This window comes from Lepidothrix coronata, unplaced genomic scaffold, assembly GCF_001604755.1.
Source record: "Lepidothrix coronata isolate B3197 unplaced genomic scaffold, Lepidothrix_coronata-1.0 Scaffold5, whole genome shotgun sequence".
NCBI lineage: Eukaryota > Metazoa > Chordata > Aves > Passeriformes > Pipridae > Lepidothrix > Lepidothrix coronata.
In genome coordinates, this window is record NW_016690185.1 from 481404 (window position 1) to 508235 (window position 26832).

The window sequence follows — 26832 nt, forward strand, 5'->3', positions numbered from 1 at the left end:
TGAAAAAAATATACCTTTAATTTATTTACAAGACTGACCAACTGGATGAAGTGCCTGTACTTCAGATGCACTGCAAGAGCTTTTGTTAGTGAACTATGTCACTATTTATATGTCTGCATTTTCTTGGTATCAGTTATAAAATATACAATCAAATGAATCATGAAAGGGTTGTGAAGAGTGAGACAAAAGGAATGTACACAGCAATTAGAAGAGAAAAATGCAACAAAAATATTTTTATACTCACTGTCGAAAATGTCATTTTACGAAGTGAAAATTGTTTTTTCGCTACTTTGTAGATAATATGAATGGACTGATTTTTTGACTTAATATCAACATCTATAGTAAAAGCCAGTATGTCTCAAACTTGCATGCTAGCTAGTAACATCTATAACTTGTAAAAAAGTTTAATATATATTGAATTCTTCTGGGAGCTTTGACGTCACCAAGTAGTGAAACATGTATGACATTAAGATAAGAAAATATAATTTCATTTCTTACCTTTTGGCCAGCCATTTGCAACTGCAAATTAAACAGCCGTTAATATCTTCTGTTATTTTATATCTCCCATAAAAGTGCATGTAGAAAAATTTCACAGAGGTTCTAGGTAGCATACAATTACAAGAGAAAGTCTTGGTTTCTGATACATTCAATTTGCTAAATTTATGCACTAAAATGAACAGATGCAGACATTGTGGTATCAGTTCTTTATCTTTGGTAAAATGGTTTCGATTTATTATAGCCGTATTTGCTCTGATATCCATTTTGAGCATGGTCTGCTATTATTCAAACCAACAGGAAACATTTAAATGGATATAAACAGTATCAGTGTGTTACTTAGTACATTCATGACTTTCTTCATACATTCTTTGAGAATGTTACTACCATATGGGCAAAACGAGCAAATGCTACTACCTATGATTTACTCCTGGCTTAATATAATATTTTACTAGTTCTTGCCATCAGGAAAAACATTTTGTTTTCCTTTTAAAGGGATCAATATGAGTCTACGAACAATAAATTCTAAAAATCTGAAGTAAAAATATCAAATATTTTGTAATTTCTTACGAATGCTAAAATAGAAAATTACACTGGAACTGACTTAAAATTTGCTACTATGACCCATCTAAGTAAACAACAGAAAAGGACCACAAAGAACATCAATAATTACTCCAAGGTGTTCCAGTGATGGTCTGTAAGCAATCACTGTCTTTACTGTCTTAAAAATCCATGTTTGACTCTCTCTCACCATTTCTATCAGTATTAAAAGAAAAAGAAAGAAAGAGAAAACTGGTTTTAAAGCAGCATTCTCCAGTGACAAGTCATACAGCAAATTCACATTGGGTTCTGGGTGGTCTCTGTTACACTTGAACATATTAATGATGCAAACTTGACCATACGAACCTAAGTTATACATACACAGTTATGTCTCCAAATAGCTACTAATTACACTAAAACATTTTGGCAAAGTGAGGGAGTTCAGTATCCCTACACCCAAAATATCCAGACACTGCTGCATTCACGCAAAGGAGTTACATTACCACAGCTCATATGTTGGGACCCTGCAACACTGAATTTAATCACAAAACCAATCTTTGTGCGTACTTTCTATATATGCAATTCAATATGAGCACACTGGAAACCTTTGGAATCATGATTTTGATAGAAAGTAAGGTCTATAATTTTTCTAAGTTCTTGTTACAGGTCTTTTTGTTGTTGCTGTTACTATTTTACAAACAGGTGACGGGAAGACATTGCATGGATATAGACTTGAGTCTGTTCTGCTGGCTTTACTCAGACGAGCAATCCTCAGTCACTCCAGGCGTTATGCCAGACAAAACAGTAAAAGAACTCACAGGGGCAGGATCAAGTTTGTGGTGTCAATATAAAAAAAAATTCACATGGTGTCTGTGCTCACATCTCAATTCTTCAACAGTTAATTCTTGATTTTAGAAACAAAACCTGGGTAACAGTCAAAAATGCAAATGACACCATTCTGACCCATTCTCTGACACAGTATTATTACAGTACCTCAACATCATGAAGAACAAAACAAATGTGAAGCTGCAGCTACTGTAGAAGAAAAGTCTAATATTCCAATGATTTCCAATGAACACGGCACTTTCAAATTTAAATTGTTTAGTCGACATTTCAAATTAACAATATTGTTTATAAGGTATAATGAAAAACTGCCCTTGAAGAGCACAACCATTAAAAAAAAATTCTTTATTATTAGAAAGTGATAGAAAAAGAAGATGCAGAAATGGGGAGTGGAGTAATAGTTTCAATACATGTAATTGCACCAGTGAAAATCATGCTCTCAGTGAGTCATTGATAGCTCTGTCACTGATGGTCTTTACCCATGTAGTAAGCCACTTCCCACTGCTGCGGTGCCAACAGAGATGCAACACACACACTGAAATGCAACAAATTTAGTGCCTGAGTGTCCCAGATCCTGAGCACCCTCAGCTCCTGACAGGACCTTCAGTCTAAACCAAAGTGTAATCTTGACAATAATTTAGTGGTCAAAGTCTTAGCAATTTAAGGAGCCTGTCACTTTTTTTGCTTTCTTTGCTTTTTTCAGTATATCACACTTTTTTCTGTTAGGACGCCGGCATCTTTCATCAATGCTCGGTATACATTCATAATGCCATACTTCCTCCATTTTCTCCACAGGATAAACTGCTTCCACATAATGACGGATCAGTCTCAGTCTGATGGGATCAAGCTGTTTTTTATTACAAGCACCTGAATGGTTGTATTGCAGTCTCAGATTCTCTGGAGTAAAGAGTTCAGGAAAGAGCCTTACGAGAAGCCTGGCAGCAAAGTTGCCAACCGACAGGCTCTGCTGCACTATCTCTCTTACCTCCTTATCAGACAGTAAATACAGAGAAGGCACAGGGAAGTCTGGATTAGGAACAACAAGTTCATCAAGTGGTATCTTGCAAAAATCCTTGCTACTTCTTTCCGGTGGCAGTGGCGGCCCTTCAAATTCTTCTCGAAACCTCTCAGGGTTTATTGCATAGGTGAGAAATTCCCTTCTGTCAGGCCCTGGCACGTGGATTTTCCGTTGCTGTTGGTATGAGCGCCTTTGCTCTGTGTCTCTTCGTCGACACCTCTCGTCAAGCTTCCCAACAAACTCCAATGTCCACACTCTGTCATTCTTTGCTCTGGGGTACAGTATCTGCACATAATGCCGAATTAATTTAATTCTAGTGGGATCGAGCTGTTTCTTGCCTAAAGATCCACTACAGTTGTATTGCTTCCGTAAATTTTCATGAGTAAATAGTTCAGGAAATAAGAGAACAAGCAATCGAGAGGCAAAGTTGCCTATGGAAAGACTGCTTTCATATATGCTTTTAATCTGTTCTTTATTCAACAGGTAATCTGGGACAGGGACATCAAAATCAGGAGGGGGAAAGTCAAGTTTGTCAAAATCTATGGGTACAAGCCAAATTTTTTTTGACCGCCTGCCAGGTTTTTCATATTCAAAACTGTCTTCCACTTTTATGATTGATACATCATCTGGTAAACTAGAAGAATCGTAACAGTCATCTCTCATCTGATCACATTCACTTCCATCCATATATGTACTTTCAAGCTCATCATTTATGCGCTGAACACACTGCTGCAACCAGGCTTCTTCTTCTTGCACATCTGGAAAGTAAATTTCAGTGTACCTACGGATTATTTGAAGCCGATGAGGATCCAGCAGTTGTTTTCCAGAGTCTCCAAAGCAGCTGTACCTTTCAGCTAATTTTCTATGGTCAAAGAGTTCTGGAAACAGTCTGTGTAACAAAAAAACAGAAAATTCCCCTGGTGAAGAAGCTTCATCTAAAAATTCATTGAGATCCTGAGCATCCAGCATGTAATCTGAGGCAATTACGTTACTCCTGTCCAAGGATAAGGCTTCCTCTTGCTCTTTATCCTCCATAAAATGAGAGGATTCGACCTGCTCAGTCTCATAAAAACTGGATGATTGCACATTCTGCTGACTGTTTTCCATTTCCCTTTGAGCCCAAAACCTATTGAAAAAATCGTTGACTTGAGGCAAACACTCCAACTGCCACACAGCTGTATTCTTCACAGAAGGATAACAAACTTCCACATAGTTACGGATAAGCTGCAGATGAAGAGATTCAAGTTTCCTTTTGTTCAGAAAGCCACATGCACTGCAGCTCCTGCCGAACTCATCGTCACTGAAGAGCTCTGGGAAGAGCTGCACTAGCAACCGGCAAGCCAGGTCTCCGCCTGATGTGCTTTGATCCATGATTTGTTTGAGTTCTGTAGAAGTCAGCTGGTACTCTGGGGGAGGCTTGAAGTCTGCAACGGACTCTGCTGGACTGACTTGCTTTTTAATTCTGCTAACCTCCAGAGACAACAGGTCAACTTTACTGTGAAGTTGAGTCATATTGGTATTGAGGGTGTTAAGTGTGTAAAACATTTTCTGTATCAAAGAATATATATTTGAGTCTGAATCTGCTGTGGCTGCTGCTACAGCAATGGCCGTGGCCGAGTCTCTTTTGCGTTGGTCGTTCAAAGTCCGAATTTGTGAGGGACTGCTGGGGTTGATTTTTTCAAACAACTCATAAGAAGCAAACTGCTCAGCTCCTGGTGGGTTCTTCTTCTCTGTGATTTTGTGTGAGATGCCATAGAGAGGTTTTTTATAAGATGGAGTGATGATGTCACTGAAAGATTCTTCTTCAGAGAGCCATGTTACATTAGAATTCTTGTTCTTGTTTGGCTGCTCTGCATTTACCTGAGTGGGTGAGCCAGTATCTCTGTTCCTCATGTTTGAAAGGGAGCCCTTCAAATGAATAAACATTGTATTAATAAAACTGCCTTAAAAATATTAGCTATAGATATGTGCCCCTTAAGCAGGCACTGTTACATAAATATGCAAAGTCAAACGTTCTCCAGGGGACTTGTGTTAAATAATCAAAATTAGTAACTTCACTAGGAAAAATAAAAATACAGTAAAGTATTATTTAGGTTTTCTTTTTGGCTCATGGCTTTCTCCATGGAATAGAAATGCAATAATAATTCTTAGTACTCTCAACCCACAGAGCTCTAAATACTCTCCCAAATTAAGTATCATTAGGCTTCACCTTGCATATGAGGACCTTGGGCTGTAGAGAATTTGGGTGGCAACAAGTCAGCAACAGAGCCAAGAATAGCATCTAGATTTTCTGACTCCTAGTCCTGTGACCTTGCCACTGCCTCCAACAACTGCATTTAATGTTCCAGCACTCTCTTTAGGGTAGCTTTTGAAAATGTCACAAAGGCTATAAAACACAAAAATGATGCTTATTCTCTTCTTTCTGGTGTGAAAGGTTTATATAGAGCTTTTTTTAAAAATCTTTATAATGGCGCACAATTCCTAAACAAATTCTAAAACTGACTTCATTTTTGAAAGGTATTCTATTTAAATAATAAAAACTTACAGTGAAAAGTACCTTGGTATTATCTTTTTAAAACGGAAGCCTAATATTTCCTTATTTCTGAAATGCAGGGAATTTTAGACTTATGGGTTTATAATTTTCTAAATTATTTACATAAAAACAGTAATGAGCTCTTAAAGAATTAATGTTCCAATAATTTGTAATTCTTCCTCATTGCTTGAAATGCCAAACATTTTCATCATCTCACAGCAAATACGCAGGGCTTGGGTGTCTGGTTTTGTTTTTTTTTTTCCAAACATATAGATATTGCGAATAATTCTTAGGAAGTTAAGCAGATACAACAGAATCAAAATCCAACATACATAATTCAAACATGAGAAAACACTCCCATATTTTAGAGATGACTGTACTGAAACATTTTTCTTGGCTTGTTCTACAGAACATTAATTAGCTAAAAAACTACAGAATTTGCGTTCAAGTATTAAAACAGATGAAACACAGACTTGAGGTCTGAGCCGAGCCACAAGAAATTTGAAATTCTAGTGAAGACCCCCACTATGTCCTACAGTGAGGAACTTGAATTAAGGTTTCTTTCTGAAAAAAACAGACTGTAACTCATGAAATTAATGTGGTCCCTATGTGTTCTCCCACTTGGCATCTACTTACTGCAGTGATAAATTGAATCTAATTACTTTTTAATTTCTAATGCAATGTATAGTTAAAAGAGGTTCAGAAAGAACAAGCTGGTTTCTACTCCAAGTTTAGAAACCAGCACTCAGTTAAATTGAAGCTATGTTTCCAAGTTCTGCTCTCACTCACATCATACAACCCTACATATGAAACCTTGTATTTTCACATCCAAAGCTGTGTGGATGAAGAGATGATCAAATGAAAGCGTAATGCAAAGGCGATACATTTAGAAGACTGTCCCACTTGTAGTAAAGCACATTTGCTATGAGGACAGCGAGGAACCAGAGGCCTGTAACACCACCAATTGTTAAAGGGTGGCTTTTACTCCAGAGTGGTATGATACACCCTAATTAAATCAGCTCTTTGTGACTTGTAAAATACCATAACACAGACAAAATTGTGAGCAAACTGAGATCAACATTGCTCCCACCTAACTGTAGGCTCCTATGCTGGGACTGAAGTTATCACACACCACCTAAACTTGTCAGCAGAAAAACAGTGGTATTTCTGGATGGTAACAGAGCTCCATCATACAGACATCACCTGAGAGCAGGCCACGATAATGTCCACTGACAATAAACACAGTACTGCTTCCCAGTCAGACACCCAAACTGAATTACAAATTATTTTACTGTTTTAGATCAAAAGTACAAAACAAAATATTTCTTACACAAACAATGAGAGCTGCTACCTAAGTAGCTAGTTCTTCCACTAACACTCCTGTTAACAGAGAATTTCCCAAATATTCCTTCACATACAGCATGTGACTCATTCAATTCCTTTTCTAATAAAGCTTGCCATGGGCCATCAGGTGTCTGTCAGTTCTCATCTAACCTCCTGCTGTTTATTTTCTCTAATTAATTATATAATAAAACTTGGCATTGTGGGGGTAACTTCTATTAATGCACGCCTCACATGCAACGTCGGGGCAAAGCACTATTAGAACGTGTATTAAAAACCACAAGTTTATTATCTGAAGTATCTTACTGCGCTTTGACGGTGAGACTGTGAAAGTTTGCATTCTCAGTTTTGGACATGATGCTCTGGAGCTCATGCAAAGAACTACAGCAGATCTCTGCTGCAATGGCAGCAGAACTTCTGCCCTTTCACTGATGCAGCTCACAGTGCTTGGATCGAGTTCTGGGACAGATTTGGTTATCTACATTTCAGAAACACATAGTCAGTGTTCCGCTAACAGATAACAAAATATTTGGGCCTGTATTTAAGGATTGTTTACTTCAGATGCATTCTTATTTTCCTTCCTTTTGCTTTTAATTATCTTGTCTATAGTTTCCATCTGGGAACAGCACTATCCACACCATAAATACATAGCTATTTGTAAATTCTCCAATTAAACTAGTATTTAATATTTTTAATTAGTTTTTTGTAACACTGATCTGTAAACATCCCTGTGTTTCAGATAATACTACTCCCATTTAAGATGATCAGCTCTCATGTACCATCAAAAAAGAAGCAAAGATATTGCTCTGTGAGACTCAATGTACACAAGATAGTGCTGCTTTTTATACTACAATTAACACAGTAAGTTTTTATGTTCTAAATATTCTTTGAACATTTGCAAAATGCAGTATTTTGGAAAACATCAACCAATACAAGAAATTGTGAAATAGTCTCTTGCACTCTTTCTCAGAGTCCTAATCCAAGTTTTAAAAGTTTCTTAGTTATTGTTCTGTTCAGTGCTCAAGTACAACTAATTTATGCCCTTTAATATGCCTAATAAACCAAGTCTAAATATCTGTAAGAATACAGCACATAATATTCTAGCATATAAGTAAAGAATAAAAAATATATGAGCAAGAAACATAGAAAAATTTTATCAAACACATGAGAACTTCAAAAAGTCTTGCCCATAAATTTTTTAAACCTACAATCTTCCAACTTTTTTTTTTTTAAAGAAAATCAGGGGAAATTAATTTCTGGTTATACAGTGGCATTCAGAATTAAAAAAAAAATGAAATGTCTTCAGATAGAAAGTAATTCAGTAATATGATCAGCAGCCCAATAAAAAGTACAGCTCTGTTTATATTATACATAGATGCCTACGCAATGTGTGGTAAAAATACATTACGAGCACAACATTCTTGAAAATAATTAAGATTTTGTCCGCTGTTTAAATAGAAATAGTTAATGAAGTCATCAATTAAAACAAAATATTGGTACTAAAAAAGCAATTAACTTAAAAAATGCTGTTAAGATTCAGGACTATTTCTGGTTGGTTATTTAACTAAACATGCTGATTCACTGGGGTCAGTCAAGAATGAATTTTCATCGTTATTGCTGGGTCAATTGCTGATATTATAAGTCCAAAGTTATAATTCATTTAAAATTAAATTTAAAAATTTATTAATGGCAAAGAAGAAACAGTAAAATACAAAGCAAGCACAGTTCAGAGACCATTATAAAGCTCTTTTAAGAATTTGAACGTAAGGAAACAATTGTAAAAAGAAAAAGAGAAAGGAAAAGAAAGAAACCGTGTAATAAGATTAAAATCTACCTACCACAGGCATTCAGGGAAAAAAACAGCCCTGAGAAGTCAGAGAGATGACAGTCAAGAAAAAGAAATACAGAGAGCTATGGCTAGAAAGGAGACATGAAATGCACAAATACAACTGGCTAGGTAGCAGAACAGCAGAAAAGGATATGTGCGTTAGAGTAGGTCACAAACTAAATATAACCCAGGGCCTGAAGTTATTCAAAAGAGGATGAATTTGAATCTAGGTTATTTTAATAAAGTGCTGAGTGTGAAAAACAGGAGGTCATTATACTGCTCTAGAGGGTGTCAGGAGAGCTATGACTATCTAACACTGGACACTACTCTTTCAGGACTCTCAAAAGAAGCAACAAAAATATAAAGTGACTCCTGAAGAAGAGCTGAAAAAAGAGAATTTTAGTCTTGGGAAGGAAGGGCTGACTCTTCTGGGAACAGATGATCACTGCTCCCTCTACTAAAAAGAACAAGGACAAAAAGAAACTTGCTCAGTTTCGGCAAAGATTAATTAAAATCTCCCATTGCTAAAGGGGTGAAACACTAGATCAGGATAACAGAAGAGACTGGGCATCTCCTTCACAGCTAGAAAAACATTTGGATTACCACAAGTGGGATGCTGCACTATAAGCTGTAATACATTCCACTCTTGATATGCTGAAGTCTTCTGCATCCCTGCATTTTTACCTTTCAAATAATACGCAAATTTATACTTGTCTCACTGACATTAAATTCGTGTCACAGAAGGAAGAATTACAGCCCTGATTCTATCACTGAGGATCCAGCTGAAGGTCTGTGTGACATGAGAAGGACTGTAATCAGAGTCATGCCCAGTTACTCCGAATCACTGCCTGCTCCTACGCTCTCTGACGAACAACAAAAACATACTTCACATGAATAAATTACTCTGTAACTGTATTTCACAAATATGATTGCTCCCATGTTATCACCAGACGTGTACAAACTGACTTAAGATTAGCCACACTTGCATCAAATTCATTATCAATGCAAATCTAGTTAAAAGACTTGCATTGTACTTATAGCAGCAATGAATTTAGCCTAAGAAATATGAACCGAAAAGTCACAGTGATGTATAGAGAAGTCACCTCTTGCGTAAAGCGTCTTTTCTTCACGCTGGGTAAGGCATCTGGCTGGCCTCCTGAACCATCACAACCAACTGAGGTCTGTTTCCGTTTGTTGGAATCCTGCAGGCAAGTAACTGCGCCATCCAGTAAGTGTTTCTCAGCAGATCTGGATGCTACTGAGCAGTCTAGAGCTTCATCTTCGTTTTCTTTTTCTACTTTCACATTTTTTTTTGGAATTTTTACTGGAAAAAGAGAAGGTTTAGAAAGATAAAGCACCCTCTCCAGAAAACCATGACATCCTTAATGCAATCTTTTGGGATTTGTTTCTTCTTATGAAAATGTGTTTTGAAGAGCATCATCATTTTTTATGACTTCTATGATAAGTGTATGTCGAGATCACCCCAAAGTCAAATCACTGAGTTTTCCAGTAAATGACAGTTTCTTCCCTAAAGAAGAATCTAAAGCATAAAGGATGTAGAGTAGAGAATATAATGAGTAACAAAGATAATGGTGCATTTTAGGTAGCTTTTTAAGAACCATTAATGTAATTTGTCTTGATCCAAATTCATTCTTTATCAGATGGTAAAGGCTTTAATTCAACAAGAGTTTTTGCCTGATCAAAAATGACACCAAGTGTAATATCTTACCTTCATCATCATCAGCGATTTCAGCTGAATTCATCTTCTATCTCACTAAAAAACAATACAAAAATATGAAAATAAATATCAGCATCTTCTGGGATTAGAAAATACCTACCTCTGTTCTTATAATTACTTTTCATCTAGAGGCATTGGGCATTAACAGCCCACAGATAATTTCCAGTCTTTCCAGTCTGTATTTTTGTAACAACTAGCTATTTTCAGTAAATTTCATGGCCATCAACAGACCTGTCAACATGCAAACTACATTGCAGACAACAGACAGCAGTTAGGAAAATATTTAAAACTCTGTTTATTTTTCTGCTACAGAGAAAAGTGTAAATCATTCTAACCTTCTCTATAAAGTATCTTGGCAGTATATAAATGGAAGTTAACTGTATTAAACTCTCCACCCTGTACAAAGTCACTACTTATTACAGTCAAATGTTTTCATATTGTCATTGTGGGAGACACAAAGTCGTCATAAAAAGAAAACTCATCATAAACTGTAATATACATACTGGAGTAACTTTTCATTTAAAAATCTTTGATCTTTTGATATGGATTGCATCAATTCAAGCAGAATAATGCAGATGAATCTACAATGAGTCCTTTTTTCCTATCAGCCTCTAAAAAATATAAATATTTCTTGTGAGGAAAAACAATACGTACTATGCTAGCATGATTTTAGCGTTACTTCTCATGTGAAAAACTCTGTATTTACAACTCTGTTGTAAACACCTGTATTTCTGAAAAACAGTAAACAGCTGTATTTCTGTTTACTTGAAAACTAATTTTGCAAGTTACTCAGCTACACACATCAATCTCTGAAGACGTTCCTGAAAGATATTCTAAATCTCTAGAGATCTACAACGCAAACAACTTAATCAGATCTCGCTGACCCTTACAGGGCATGCAGATGCAAACTGACACTCTCGACTGGTAAACTGGTGACTGGTGAACGGTCACGCTCCGCTCATGTTCATCTACACAGAGTGTTATGTTTACTTGGCCCCACAATATTATTACTTTACAAGTGCAAGTGAATAAAACCAGTCAATCAAAAGTGTACATACAGCCCAGGACTAGGAATTATAATGAAATTTAAAAGAGAGATGGGGAGAAAAAGAGAATCTGTCATAGAAGGAAGAAAAGTCTGTACGCTCTCCTGAATAACGTTAAATAACAATTTTTTAAAAAAATCTCAAGATACTGTTAAAAACCTCCATAAACACTTGAATGCTGTGTAGATATGAATTTTAATTTGTCAGCAATTGATGGCTGTAATGGCAAGTATGAGGTCCCATTTTGGATTAGATTTTGTATGATTGCACTACAATGGGTAGCACCCACACAAAAGATGTATAGAGTTACAAAATTAGCTCATAGTGGGCCACCCTAGAAGCCAAAATACTCTTTGATGTGCTAATCTTCCACAGGGCCCCTATATACAGCCTTGTAAAGGGCATCCTCGAGGGGATAACAAGTAATTGTCTTCATCATCATGTATAAAAATAAGTCTCTCTCAGTTGGACACAGAGCTACTACAAACCCCTCAGACACCTATTCCTTTTACCACCATAATTCCCTATTTCACAATTTGCATTTATTAACTGATCTGTATACAAATTATGCCAGCTTAACAGCACAATAATCACATCACTTAAACTTTTGCAAACCCTGTAGAGACATAACAGCATGAAACTTAAGTGGCCCACACCAACTTCTAAACCACTTGATAAGCACTGGTACGGGTTAATACCAGGTCTTACTAACTGAACGATACTTATGAATTTAAACACAGCCACTACAGCTCTTTATGAAAAGTCCTACAACAGTGTACTTCGTACAGCATCATAAGAAAGCTATGCTGGACCTTAAGAAAAGCACAAAGTACTAACTGCTCATATTTTGCCCTGATATCCTAGACACATTGATATTCAGCATCTAGACCCTTCTTGCACTTTTTCATCCTGCACTAGGCTTAGCTCTGAGGGCTGTGGTACAAGACCAACATGTGCCAGTACTCAAGGAGTGTGACACATATTCTTTTGGTGAGGGCCTGAGGTGACAGTAAGCAAATCTGCTGATACCACTAAAGAATATTCTATAATGGAAATCTAAATGGTTTTCCAGATAATCCTAGGCTGATGTGTCAGAGCAAAAGACTAAAAAATGTTAAACAGAGCAAGAAGGGCTACAAAGGTGGCAGTGGGTAGAATAACATAAAATATTTAGGAGGGTATATTTGGAATTATATTTTCTTTCTGACTCCTGCTATTATTGCTATTCAAATAGGAAGAATGCTTAAGGAGAATTCCTCTCAGAGAATACAATCAAACTGGAAGAAGAGAAATGAAGATCTGAAAAGCTACTCTATAGAACTGGAAAAAAGTTAAAACTAAAGCATATACCCTGGTTAACAGTTAACTTTCTGAAGGAGGCAACATCAGGAAGATCGAAGCTATCCTGAACTCAGGTCAAATAACATTAAGTCAAAACATTGTTTCACAAATGTGAAACACAGTGTTATTACTTTTTTTTAAAATTTGAAAACTGCCAGAATACAATTAAAGCAAACAGTCAAAATCAGTATCAGAACCAATGAGGCCTAGAAAGATGGGGTTTCATACCTGAACTCTTTGGTGCCAAAAAAAGCACAAGCTCCAACTTTTTCCCTTTTAGGAGCCCTAATAATACCTGTCTCCTTACCTAGTTTCCTGTCTTCTTTGTGAGATTTGTAAGAACTCAGGTATTATGAGAAAATGAAGCACATATAACAGTCTCTGTCAAGAGACAGGATTCAATTGCCTCTTGGATCTCCTACCTCACAGCCCCACCTGCTCCCTCAATCAACCATGGGTGCCCACCTTAACCTTAACCTTCTTGATAAACTGCAAAAAAAAAACCCTCACTTTTTTTTTTTGAGTTACTTTCCTTGTAATTCAGAGAGGCACAGGGTAAGGCAAGCATTCAGGTCCAGCTCAGGAGTATGCACAAGGTTTGGGATGAAAAGGAAGAATTAAAATCTCTCCATATACCAGCAAGCCACTGGCTTGACTCAACCATTTAATCACAGAATAACAGCATATTCTGAGTTGGAAGGGCCCCACAAGGATCATTGAGTCCAACTCTCAAGTGATGGCCCATATAGGGATTGAATCCACAACCCTGGTGTTATTAGCACCAGGCACTAACCAACTGAACCAATCTCATGGCCAACGAAACCTTACTTATCATACCACCATCTTGCTTCAAATGTGGGTCACCAGTGAAGGGACACAGAGATATCAACAGAGCAATTGCTTCCATAGGAAATTAGGGTTTATGAGAAGAGGGAAAGTCTGAGTCTGTGCCTGAGCATGTCCATGCATGTATGCCTGTCTGTGTAAGGTTAACAATAATTTTGTTGATTGTTTAAAGTTCACTAAAGATAAAACATTTCAGATTCTCTAAAATACTTTCTGCTATGCATCAGTACTTATGAATAATAATTATTGTCTCTTTAAAAGAGGTAGCAGTGTAAAACCTGTTTTGAGGTAGCACTGTGGCCCAGAATAAGCAAAGTTGGAGTAAAAAAAGACCTAAAAGATCTTGGGACAAAGTACTGCAAAAAACAATTGAGTAAGAAATCCATACAGTAAAGCAAACACCTGGCAGTTGTTCCTTGTCATGTTAAGTATACAAAACATATTTCAATCTTTTTTCAAAACAGAAGATAAACATACTTATCACCCTCAGCCTAATAATGACTCAGTGCTATCTAGAGGACAGCAGTTAGCTAGTTCTAGGAAAGAGTGAATACTCTGTGCTGAAGTTGGGAGCCCAGGCCTGCAACTGTGACTGCCAGAGCAACTAGCCTTGGCAGCTTTTTCTTCCTATGATATGGACAGCTGCTGCAGTACGTCCTATTTGCCGGTGAATTCTCTAGGAGGAGGATTCCAAAACACACCAAACACCTACAACAGCAATTATATCAACAGCCAGATCAAAGGAGGTAAGGGAAAGAAAGTAGAGTCCCAGCACAGCTTGGCTGTCACTATTCACCAAACTCCTTTCCCAAAAATCCTGCTCTCCACAGATCCTGCTCCCCCTTCTCATCAGATTAGACAATGAACAAGATAGCTCAGTGAAGGGACTTCACACTCTCTACTTCCATTACTCTTGCTCAGATACATGCCTCTAGGCAAAAAACTTACCAGGTTTTGACACTTAACTGCATCGTTGTATCATTTTGGTTAACAACATTCAACAATGAAATGGTATTACCATTATCATTACCATGGTTAACAGAGAAGCTCAAAGCATAGTGCAATGCTGCAAGTTCCAAAGCATGGAAGAACACATTAAAAACGAGATTTTGGAATGTTTGTGCATTTACTGGTAACTACCATCCTGATGCTGCTTTTGCAAGTAGAGTAAAAATGCGATCCATCTATCAAAAATGCACCTACCTGAAATATGCATTGAAGCCTTAAGGATTTAAAGCACTTGGGTACAAAAGACTTTATGATAAGGGACCAAACTCCAACTCATACTGTAACTGTATTTCGGTCTCATATAATTTAGTATAATGCATATTGGTACTTAAATATAGCATAGAAGTGTACTTAGTTCTTCATCCATAAACCAAAACTGAATCACATGCCTAAGTTAAATCATCCCATAATGTGCATTCTCCTCCTCCTGTTTACCACCTAACAATTACCAATGTGTTGGCCTCGGAGGATGCCTTCCCAACCTGTCTTATGATTATGACCATTGTAAAAGCACAATTCAAAGAGAAAAGATCTCGCTGATAATATAAGACGAAGGCAGTTCTCCGCCTCTGCAATCATTTTTAAAGAAAGCCTGACTGATCACTTTCAAGTCCTGACTTAAAAAACAAACAAAAAAATTCCACCAGAAGAAAATACTGCTGCTCTGCTCTTTGTAACTACAGAAGTAACTTTGAGCTCCCGTATCTAATGTACTAAGTTCTGACAACTGAAAAAACCAGCGTGAAAGCCATGAAGAAAAGTATAAAAATGTACACCTGCTGTATGTGAAAAGCAATTCCAATTTCATAACACTTGTTAATAATCACAAATGCAAATTAATCATTACCTTAACTAATATACTATACTATAATAACAATAATGCTTGTTATCAGTTTCATAGAAGCTTGCTATTTGTAAATTAAATACTTGCATAACATTGCACTGTTCAGTTCACTAATACATGGTAAATGGGTAGATGTTGCTTCTTGGATGCACACCATCCCACTAAATATTTTAGCATCTGCATGTAAGTTGGAAGGAATGTCCCTAATTCTACACTATCGACTGTAAGAATGTTATTAAAAATGCAAGGGTTTAGACATTGTCTATTATGTTTATTCTTTGTAAAGCATCACGGTGGTATATTGTTTCATATATAAAACTCAGAGGCTTCAATGAAAAGTATTCTACTTGAGTGTTACTTGCTTCTGAAGAGCAAGTTCTTTACATTTCAGACAAGTGTTAATACCTACACGTTTGTTAATAACATCAAATATGTGTTTAACAGCATATGTGGAATAAACTGCTCAATTTCCTTGTTTCCAGCATGCAGTAAAAGATACAAGATACATTCCTTAGAGCACAGGTAACTTGTGAAATAAATAAATGACAGAAACACCAACGAAAGCTGATCTTTCAAGGAGATAACACTGGCTAAATTTTACAAGATGTGTACATTGAACTGTTGTTGAACAGCCAAAAGTAGCATCTCTCTTACACAAGCCATCCTGTAACAGGAGTTTATCACAAAATTGCAATGGTATTACACTACGTAATTAGAGTCTGGTTTACCCAGAGCCAATCAAAAGTATTGTACACATATTCATTCTCTGCAAATGAAAATGATCTAGCAGTTAGACACACAGTGGACAGTCAAATGCCTGAAGTCCTGCTCCCTGTCTCTGGGTCTCTGCCTGTATTTCATAAGAAACACTCACTGGATAAACCACACAAAGCAACCAATGCTTCCCAAGGGAAGCCTGCAGTCTTGAAAGCTGGTGTGGTAGGTGGAAGTAGCCCCGTTCCATGCAGCAGGTGAGCAAAGGGCTGCTCTAACTCCCTGGTAATAGTGTGAAATTCTGTTCCTCGTGATGTTTTGGAAGACCGATTCCTACCTAACAGTTTGAAATAATGAGAGGAAGCAACCATTCTCACCACACAGCCCTGCAGTCCCAGAGGCAAAAAGGACTGGAGGTACGTGCCCTTTGCTCAGGCTGCCCGGGAGCTGCCTCCTGTTCAAGGTGCGTGCTCCCTTCCAGGCTGTCTCTTGGGCTGAGAAGTAAACCTAGAGAACCGTGAGTTCTGGGTTCTCCTCTGGGAGGCATGTAATCTGCATCTTTTACTTCCTAGCTGTAGCATTGGGTTCAATAATTTCAATATTGCAATTATCCTCAGGGTACATTTGGTTTCTCCAATTTGTAAAAAACAATGCAACTCCAATTCAACTGAATTACACATAAATACCATTCCAAGGCTGAGCCAGAAAATGTATTTTTTAGAGGCAATATTTGCCTTTTGTTCAGATACTGGCCAATGATTTGACTTTAAATGTTACACAATTTTGACAAAGCCTAACAAATTTTGAAGAGGCAGAAGACTGAAGAAGTCTGACACCTGAAACCACCTTTATAAAAAAAATCCCAACAAAACAGATAACTGATTTCAAATTGACTATGCATTTTAAAGAAACTGTGAAATATGCATGTTGCCTTGGTTAACTGAACAATGAGCAAAATGCAACTAGACAATATAAATAACACCAAAAGCAGATGCTTTCTATTCTATCCATTTTGAGGGAGTAGGGTGCTGCTACTGAGTGACCCAAGAGTGCAGTTTTTGAGTAAAATTTTTTCTTGATATCTAATACTGACACTTGAAATATTAAATACCTTAGAAAACAGCATTCCAACATTACAAACATGTTCTGACTACAAATACATGTATAACAAGTTCTAAAACTAAGAAAAATATTTTTAAAGAACCAGCAGATGTTGTTGGAAGCACTACTCTTATGGACAATAACAATCCCTATATTTTACATAGTTTGAAAACCTCCTTTGCTGCCCTGGGGAATAGGACAGGAAGCCTCAAGCCTCCACGGAAGCCAGCCTGCAACAAGGGCATTATGCCAACAGGACTTAGAGGGCATGTTCTTAATTTGAGTCTTTTAGATTTTGTTGTCTTCAATACTTTCCTCTCTCCTGTTTCATCCTTTGCTTTTATTCTAAAATACTGTGCAGACAATTTAAAATTTCCTCCAAACTGCATTCAACTTTCCTTTCTTTTTATCCACTGGACTTACCTAAGCTATGAAAATACTTAGCAAAGATAAAAATTTTAGTTGGTCCAATGCTGAGTTTGATTTAGTAGGAGAGAAGATGAAAATGTATTTACATACACCGCTAATTATTTCTTTTATTAGATGTAATCATTCAAGTAAATTCATTATCTGATTGCCAGGTATTGGCCAGAAGCAGGGAAAAGGTTTTTCTTTCCCTGTTTAAATGTCTCTGCCCCAAGGGTCAGGCATACACTGCGTTTATAGGTGGCAGCGACAAACCCTACTTGCACTTCAATCCAAAAAGCTCTGGGACTGCGTCAACGCTATGTGGAAGCCGTCACATGGCTGCTGGCCTGCCGCCGGCTCGCATTCTGCTGGTTCAGAGTTTGTTCCCTTCTATTTACAAAAGGTTGTGTGGACACACCGCGGGGAAAAGTAGGGTAGAGGCAGGGGGTGATCTGGGATGGGACAGCGGGCAATGACCTGGGTAAAGGCAGCGGGCGGTGATGTGGGCAGGGGTTAGTGGGCAACGATGAGGGCAGGGGCAGCGGGAGGTGATGTGGGTGCAGGCAGCGAGGGGTGACCTGAGCAGGGGCAGCGGGAGGTGCTCGGGGCAGGGGCAGCAGTTCCCCCGCGCTGCCCTTCCCCGGCCCCCTCAGCGCGTGACCCACCCAGAGTCCACACGAACTCCAGCAGAACCGCCCGCCGGACGCCACGCGACCGGCGGGCCCGTGACGCCAGCCCCGGCTCCCGCGGAGCGCTCGCGCGGCGCCCGGCGGGTCCGTGTCGGGTCCGCGGAGCGGGTGCCGGTGCCCGGCGGTGCCCGCGCGGCCGAGGCTCCCCCCTCGCGCGCCGAGGGGCAGTGGAGCGGCCGCCACGTGGGAGCGGCGCGCGCGGCGTCGGTGGCGGCGCGAGGCCCCGCCCGGGGGCGGGCGCTGCGGCGGGGGACGCCCCGCGCGCCCCGCACGCGGCGCGGCCGCGGCCGCTTCCGCGGTCAGACCCACGAGCCCGAGGCGGCGACGGCGGCGGTTGGTGCTTCCGGTCCGAACCCTGCCCGGGCGGATCTATGTGGCCGGCGAGCGGAGGGGGGGCGGGGGGAATGGGATAAGGTGAGGCTGGAGGTGACGGCGCCGTGACCGTTCCGCTCTGCTCCCCGCTCCCCGTTCTCCCCCTCCCCAGCCCCGCAGATGGAGGCACCCGGGCCGGGCGCGCGCGACTCGCGCCGCCGCCGCCGATCGCAGCTGCGAACAAAGAGCCCCCCGCCCGTCCGCCCCGGCAGCGCGGCCCCGGCCCGCGGGCAGCCGGGGGAGGGGCCGGCCCCGCGCCTCCCGCGCCCCCCCCGCTCGGCCCCCCTCTCCCCGGTCCTCCCCCACCCGCCGGGGCGGCGCTCCCCGCTCGCCGTGGGGTGCGTGGAGCGGCGCCGTCCCAGCCAGCAGCGGCAGCGGGACCTACCTTGGCTCTGCGCGGGGCCACGGGAGCCCCGGGGCGGCGGGGGCGGCTGGAGCGGCCGCCGCTGGTGCCCGCGCTTCCCCCCCGCTCTTTGTGTGCGAGGGTCCGCGCGCTGCGCTCTCGCGTGACGTGACGGGACCGTGTGTCATTTCCGCACAAGGACACCGAGCCCCGACCCGCCGCGGCCAGCGCCACCCGCCGCCCCGGGGCAGGGGCAGGGGTGGGAGGGGAGGGAGGGGGGAGAGCGGCCCGCTCCTCCCCCCTCCCCTTGCTCCCCACCCCCCGCCCTCCCCGGCGCTGCCACTGGGAACGCGCGCGGTTCCCACTGGAGTCCTCGCGCGCCCCCGCCCCCGTGCCGCGCGCGCCCCACCGCCCACTCGGCGCCGCGCAGGCAGAGCCCCCGCCGCTGGGGGAGGGGGGGGCCGCGCGGCCGCTCCGCGACACGCCCTTCCCGCGCCCCCTCGCCCGCACGTGGGGCCGCCACCGCTCGGAGACACGGCCCCGCGTGACGGATCCGGGACCGGACGCGGGGACCGGCAGGGACGGGGCGCGCTCCCCGCCGCCGCGTGGAAAGCGCGCGCTTCCCCCGCTTTCCACCCGGCTCCCGCGGCCGGGCGGCACCGCGCGGTGTCGCGTGGACGCGGCGCGCGCAGAGTCCGGCGGTGGGCCGCGCACGCGCGCGCGCGGGGGAGACGCGAGGCCGCGTGCCCACGGCAGGTGACGGGAGGTGGCGGCGAGCACGTGGCCGCGCGCGGGCACGCGGACTCGCATCGCCCGCGCGCCCCCGGACACCCACACGCCCACGCGCGTCCCGCCACCGCCGGGCTGGGGCAGGAGCGGGGGGATCCGCGTCATCCACGGGCAGCACCAGGCTCCGGTCGGGCCGGCGGAGGGGCCGCACGGCGCTTCCCAAGCCCCCGGCTGCGGGCGCACCGGTGTGGATCCCGTACATCCGTCCCCATGCCGGCTGTCCGCGGGTCACCCCGGGGCAGCCCCGCGGGCGGAGCTGGGGGGACGCGCCGAGGGTCCCACTCACACACCGGCCGTGACACCCGCACGCAGCCCCTGCCCGGACCGGGAGGCTGTGGCCCCTGGAGCTGCCAGCGCTGCCCGGAGCTGGCGGCACCCGTGGGAGCTGTGCCCGCCTGCCTTTGTGTGACCTTAACGAGGGTTTCTCTACTTATCGCCAAGTAGGAAGGGCCGGTGTCTGGTGCCGCTTTAGGCTTAAGCCTGTACTTAAAAAAAAAAAAAAAAAAAAAAGTAAGTTGGTTTAATTCACATCCAAGCTTTTTCCCACGCCAGTTTAACACGAGACCGTTTCCATGCTCCGCGTTTGGGGGGCAGATGGCAGCAGTGATTTATAAAACAGACATGGCATTCTTTTTTAATTAAGTATCCTTGTAGATTTTATCTTCCCTGAAATTGACAGGAGCGCAAAAGACATTACATTAGCCTGCCAAATTATACGTTCCCTTTCTACTTAACAGCTTGTAGAAAACCAAACCATTTCCCACAGATTAGAAAAATAAAAAAAATGTGGGAGAGCGAAATCTGGTTTTGTAACCTATGGCCAGTTATGGCGATTACATTTTTTGGCTATATGTAACATACCTCTGGAACTTGGCAGCTTGGCATGAAATGTTTTACTTGCAAAATGAACTCGGCCAGTGCTGCTGTTCCTAACAAATAGATTAATTTTGCTGTTAACGAAAGTACACAGCCAAGTGCTCTGATTATATTGTAATTGCTTTACTTTTTTTTTCCACTAGAGCAACAGAAGTTAAGTCTAAAAGGTGTTTAATATAAAATAAGCTTCTATGAAGGGTGATGGATTGCATCCAGCATGAAGGATGTATCCGACAGAAGTTACAAGGTAAGTACACACCAGGCAAGCGGCAAGTACATGTGAACGTAGAACACATGACCTCTGAGCACTGCTGTGAATGTACCAGATAAATAAATCTTCTGTTTGTTATCTCTGATGCTTTTTTAAAATTAAAAGCAAATACAAAACCATGTAAGTCAACTGAGAAATAACTGGAAAAAAATCTCAGGTAAATCTTCTGCCCCATAACTCAGCACTTTCCTAGACACTTGCTGTTTCCTTAGAATTGAACAATACAAAGAGTGACTCGATATAAAAAAATTTTATATAAAAATATAAACCATTTCAGATTTTTGTCGCTTTCTTTAGAAGCAGTTCTCTAAAATTTTGTTCTTCCACTTATGTCACTCTTCTAAATTTAGCATCTGGGACTTTTGGTGTGTTTACAGTGTCATATTCCATGAATAATCCTAACAGATAATAGTTTGACTGCGCTTTTTATTATTGTCATTGATAGACAGCTGTTAAAAGGAGCCCTTAAAAGCAGGAACTACCAGCATTTTAACTCATAAGAACCACTGAACGAAGGATACATTTTATTAACAAGATAAATGGTCTGCAGTTAGCGGTGCCTTCTCTCTTTGGAGACAAAAGCACGTCCAGCTAACTTTTCTGAGTCTGTTAGCACTATAAAGACTTAAGTTTACGGTATGGTTTGCCCCCTCCCTTTATTGTAAAGCTAACTGAAGGTTTTCTTAAAGGGTACCGTGTTTTAACACCTGTCCCAGCTGCTAAGTAGTGCTAGATCTCAGCTGGATTTTACTTGAATGCTTTACTTAGTGGGATTAAGGAAAGGCAACCATAAGGCAAGAGCAAGCCCGTGGAATCCCAAACTCAATTTCAGAGCCCTTGAGAAAACACTTGCCAGTTTGAACTCCACCTCATTTCTGCTCTATAGTGCTGGCCTGAGGCACTGTAGCTACTAGGGACCCAAGCCCAGGAGGAGACCTGAAGGGCCTCAGCTAAGCATAAAGAAGCACGAGCATATTGTTGCAATAACAGTATTTAATGGAAAGGGAGCGAGTCAAGTTGTCTCCAGGCAATGCAGGTAGCAGGCTTAGATTGGCTTCTCAGCCAGACAAGTCCCATTTTTTTTCACCATCTGAACTTGTGCTACACACGTCATTTATTCAAATGTTCATTTTCCCCCCACTTCGTGCCTGTGGCTCAAAAGCCACTCTGTGACACTACGGCAATCTCTGAAAAATTTCAGGTCACCAGGGAGGGGAGTTGTGGTGCTCTAGCAAGAGAACTCCTTAGTAAAAAAATCACCCTTGCTCTCCAGTATAATGGGCCATTGGTGACTTGACCAAATTGCAACTAAATTTCAGCCATGCCACCAACACAGATGTGCTCAGAACCCCTGGCGAGCTGAAAGCCCTGTTTGCAGTTGTATGGAGTTCTGTAAGGGTGGACTATGGGCAGCTCCTTAGACTTTTATGCACTCTAAGGTGCCAGGCCCTCCCCCGGAGGATGCCCTGTCTGAGTTAGTTCAAAGGATCTGATCAGCTAGAGATTCCCCTGGGCAGGGGTGAGGAACCAGAGTGGCTGGCAGTGCTTGACCCTGTGGCAGGCTCTGAGCTGGGAGTCAGAGCAGCTCAGTATGCTGAGAGTTGGTACGACGACAAGGAGCAGAAGTATAACTCTAAATTTAGAAGCCTTTTTGCTTCCTGTGCTGCAAACGTTTGGGATAAGCAAGAATCCAACTAAAATCCTTCAGCAAGGCTTCTTTCTTGTAAATTCTTGCAATAGCCTACAGCACTCAGTAGGCAGAGATGTGGCATGAGATGTCGAAAGCACTTTCAGCAGCAACTAATTTTGGCAGTTTCATTCTGTAAAAAGTATTGCTATGGTACCAGTACATCGTCTATCACTTTTCTCCACCACATCTTGAAACTAGGCCACCTTGCAGCCAAACACAAGAGTCACAGAGTCCGGAAGGAAAGCACATGAGAAACAGTGGTGTACAGAGCAAGTTCCTTGAAACCTTATATACAATTTAAGACCCTAATGGGAAAACAAGCCCCCTGCCCAGAAGGACAAGCCCCCACTGGTAACCAGACTTCCTTCTGCCTGCTGGCCACTGTGTTGCTGTGTGTGTAGCAGGTGGGGTGGGTGCCCCCTCTTGCAAGGCAGCCCAGAGCCCAGCAGTTGTTTTCTGGGGATACAGAGCAATTTCTTAATCTGAGTGCCTCATATTTACTGTGGGTTCCTGCGGGCTGGCTTGGGCTCAAATGGGCCGGATGGAATGGGCTGGATTGCCCTCTAGAGGAACGTCAGGGAGGCTGGCCCCTGCCCCGCGGCAGGTGTCCAGCTGGACTCCAAACACCAACTGTGTGTGCGGTGTCAGGAAACAGGCACTGACTCACAGAAATTGGGCAGGTACTTAAATTAGGCAGCTTGGAATTCACTCTAAATTATTTAGGTCTGTATTTGATATAAATAAACTTCAAAGAGACTGAATATGTCGGGGGGGGAAAAAAGGAAGTGCAGGTTCCGAAATCTTCTGCCTTAGATTAAAATTAAAAGGGTCTGAAAGGAACCATTAAAAAAAATCAGTCCAATTAACTCACCTGATTTGCAGTAAAATGTATGCTACAATTCCAAGTTTATAAAACCTGAAATATTTAATGGCAAATAAGGTAACTTGATAACAAAATTTGCATACCTTCATGCTCTTCGCTGCCAGTCAGACTGAAAGGACATGTATGGACACATTGCACAGGAATATTTGGAACCTCTGTTGGCCCACAGGCAACAATACTGAACAAGTAACATGCTGCGGGCAATATCCATACATTGCTGTAACCCAGGCAGAAATGAGCAGTGGCAGACACCTGAACTTCATTTATATTTTTAAACTTCCTGTGGCTGCAAGCAGTGTTGGAGGGTTCTGCCAGCAACATCCTACATTAGTTGTGAAACCCTGGTTTGGAGTGCCAGTTAATATAATTGCTTTTGTTTTTTCTCGAGAAACAGAATTGTTATATGATACCTTTTTTTTTATTTATTTTATCGCAACACTGCTTCTTGTTTGTAGGTACAATGATTGGAAACTTCAAAATTGCTGTTTAGCTAGACTTTGTGGAGATGGGCAAGAAATATCATAATTGTGTTGCTTGCTGAATCAAGGATATCAAAATAGAGAATCCAAATGGCATCTCTGGATTTTAAAAACAAGCTGATTCATCTCCAAGTGTATGCAGGTTAGAAATATTAAGAGTTCAGCTCACAAAGTTTCAAAAAAATGAACATTCATTATAAGAAAACACTTTTCTAGCCTGAAGTAGCACCAGAGTATACTGGCAAGACAGCAGATATGTAACAGTTGAGTACCAAAGGAAGAAGAATTTGATATAAAAGCTTAAAAAATATCAGATCAAAACTGCAGTGGAAGAAGGAGTAGAACAGAAATGTAAAGGAGCTTCAAGAATAGAGTAACTTAACCCGGTGCGCAACCTGAATTATCCTTCTGTGCTGCAGCAGTTTACTTAGACATCAGCTGCATCCATAACTGTTTAAAAACTGACAAATCTGAGAAACTTCACTCTTGGAAGCATAAGCCTCTTTTAATCTCTTGGCAATGAAATCACAGTTCTCTTCAAGTTAGTTCAGCCAAGAACTGTGCCATTGTACGCTATTTCACAGCTTTGCATTTAAAAAGAGTAATGCTCACTTAATGCACAGTCATCCTATTATCAACACCATAACTGACTCTGAACGATCAAGCATTTATCCCATAAAGGTCTGTTTGCCAAGTTCTGTTTTACATCCAAAAGAGGTAAATACAGCCTGGAAAGTCCTTTCTCTCAAAGAGGTCCATATCTCCCAATCAAGTGCAAACAGCACACTCTGCTTTGTGTGCTTAACACTCAGTTCCATATCTTGCCCATTATATAATGAATATTTTGGACCTGTTGCATAGTCTCATACCTCATTAAGATATTTAAGTTCAAATGTCTGCAAAAATACTAGAAAACAAGATAATCTGTGAAGCAATGTAGAAAAGTAGGTTTCTTTGAGAATTCAGCTGTCTGACTGGAAGTAGCAATATTTGGACTGTAGGAATCCTCTTCGTTTCAGGTTCTGAAACTGAAACAGCCTTTCTAGGTTTTTTGAGTCCCAGCTGCTTCTGTCATGGTCAGGGTATTATATAGTCCTTTTCACAAAAAAAGTCACTGTCTTAGAAGCAGCCAGCGATCCTCCCTTCTCGATTTTTGCCCTCACTACTGTTGGGAAGCTACTCCTGAACCTTGTTCTTTGGGTGGATGGCAACCTTCCCTTCTGAATTTGCATTAACATAGATCTCTGGTTCGTGGCTACCAGATGCCTTAATCCATCCAGTTATAACCCATCTAGCATAACCCAGTCATACCCTACAGTGATTACTTTGAGAACAATCCTGAATTTAAAAGGCATTTTATCCAACAGAAATTTCCCTTTGAAAGTGGTGAAAATTTAGTCTGAGCTGAATTTTTAATGAAAACTGTAGGTTTGGAGACCTGGGTTTACAAGAAGAACAGAGAAAACCCACCTCCTTAGTGGTTATTACTACAATAGAATGTGATTGAAAGCAATTACTTTTCATGAAAGTTTATGTAAGAAATACTTCCAATCATTAATAATGTGACCATTTTTAGCAGCAGCAGTAATCTTTAAGAAAGATGTTTAAACCCTGTTTATTTTTCTGCAAAGATATCTTAGCATATTACAACTAAAAGCCATGTATGTCTTGTAGGCATACAACATGTGAGCAGAGGTAGGGACATTCATAGTTTTTATACTTCAGTATAAAATGTTACCATATTAACTTCCATAGGTTGACAAAAGCAACAGAATTGTTTGATTAAAAATAAATCTTACTAATATAGACACTTATTCTGTAATGTTCTCCTGCTAAACCCATTTTTTATGAAAATAATGATGCAAGCAACTAAGTGTAATTGTAGAAAATTATTGCCAATGATTTGCATATGAAACACACACCCTTTACAGCCTCTAGTAGCATTGTTCAACCAGCTTAAAAATAGTACAGCTGAAATGCTGCAAACAGAAAACAGTTTTCGATGGGCACATGCTATGAATGAAGAAATGTTCAGACACAATGTGCAACTTGGAGAGCTTTCATCAAAACTAGCAAAGAGGGAAAAATGGCTAATTTCCTAACCATGCTGTGTTTCGGATAAGCGTCATGCTCATCTGCAGAGAGTAAAGCCTTTTAAAATGAGTGTTTATATTTTTTCTGTACGAAAAAATACCCCTAATCTAATCTAATCTATTGGTACTTGTTTTAGATTTTTCTAATTACTTCTGCGTAACATTTAATTTTTATAATTTGACATTTAATAAATGCTAAATTTTGAACCTTGCAGTTGAAACAAGTCATTTGCTGTAAACATTGAAGGCATAAAAAAATTCTAGTTTTAAGATATTGGGGTTTTTTGCAAGTAAAATACTTACTTTTATATAGGACTTTAAAAATGTTGACCACTGTTCTAATAATAAAGCAGAGTATTTTCAGTCTTTGATATTTGGGGGAAGGGATGAAGGGAGGAAGAAAAAGTGGAGCAGTGGAGTAGGGTAAAAAAGAAAATTTCAAAGCAAGATTTTTTATAATGTCACTGCAAAATTGCAATTCTCCTAAACAGTAATACAAAATATGCCTCAAATGGAATTTTATATATAAATTTCTTAACAACCAGACAAATCTGAGAACTATTGTTTTAGTTATCAGTGGGACACCTGCCTGTCACTATTAGCCAAGAGCAGTGTTCTTGTATGATACATTTGGTCCTTTCTCCTGCAGATAAACTTGCAGTTTCACCATGTGAAGTCTGTAGAACACTGCTTCCCAGTTTAG

The 26832-nt window shown here is 41.1% G+C and overlaps 1 protein-coding gene and 1 long non-coding RNA gene across 5 annotated transcripts; one reads left to right on the top strand and one right to left on the bottom strand.

Moving 5' to 3' along the window:
• On the bottom strand, positions 1-19318 carry BEND3 (BEN domain containing 3). Of its 4 annotated transcripts, none has more exons than XM_017827921.1 (4): positions 19091-19318; positions 10328-10372; positions 9702-9922; positions 1-4804 (listed from the first exon to the last, which is right to left on the bottom strand). In XM_017827921.1, the coding sequence occupies exons 2-4, from the start codon at positions 10359-10361 to the stop codon at positions 2531-2533; spliced, it is 2529 nt and encodes an 842-aa protein (XP_017683410.1). In that variant the 5' UTR covers positions 10362-10372; positions 19091-19318; the 3' UTR covers positions 1-2530. The 4 variants fall into 4 exon arrangements, with proteins under 4 accessions (XP_017683410.1, XP_017683420.1, XP_017683430.1 ...); XM_017827931.1 differs by lacking the exon at positions 19091-19318 and adding an exon at positions 18310-18330; XM_017827941.1 differs by lacking the exon at positions 19091-19318 and adding an exon at positions 18223-18241.
• Positions 18677-26713, top strand: LOC108503736. The gene is made up of 3 exons (XR_001876905.1): positions 18677-18747; positions 20857-20960; positions 24013-26713. It is a non-coding gene; the product is annotated as an uncharacterized LOC108503736 (long non-coding RNA).
• Positions 26714-26832: the final 119 nt, after the last annotated feature.

Bases quoted from the DNA above. Each gene is read 5' to 3' on its own strand.
- BEND3 (XM_017827921.1), bottom strand. From the start codon at position 10,361: ATGAATTCAGCTGAAATCGCTGATGATGATGAAG. The intron at 9,923-10,327 runs GTAAGATATTAC...CTCTTTTTCCAG, and splicing joins AATCGCTGATGATGATGAAG to TAAAAATTCCAAAAAAAAAT. The intron at 4,805-9,701 runs GTGACTTCTCTA...ATTCATTTGAAG, and splicing joins AAAGACGCTTTACGCAAGAG to GGCTCCCTTTCAAACATGAG.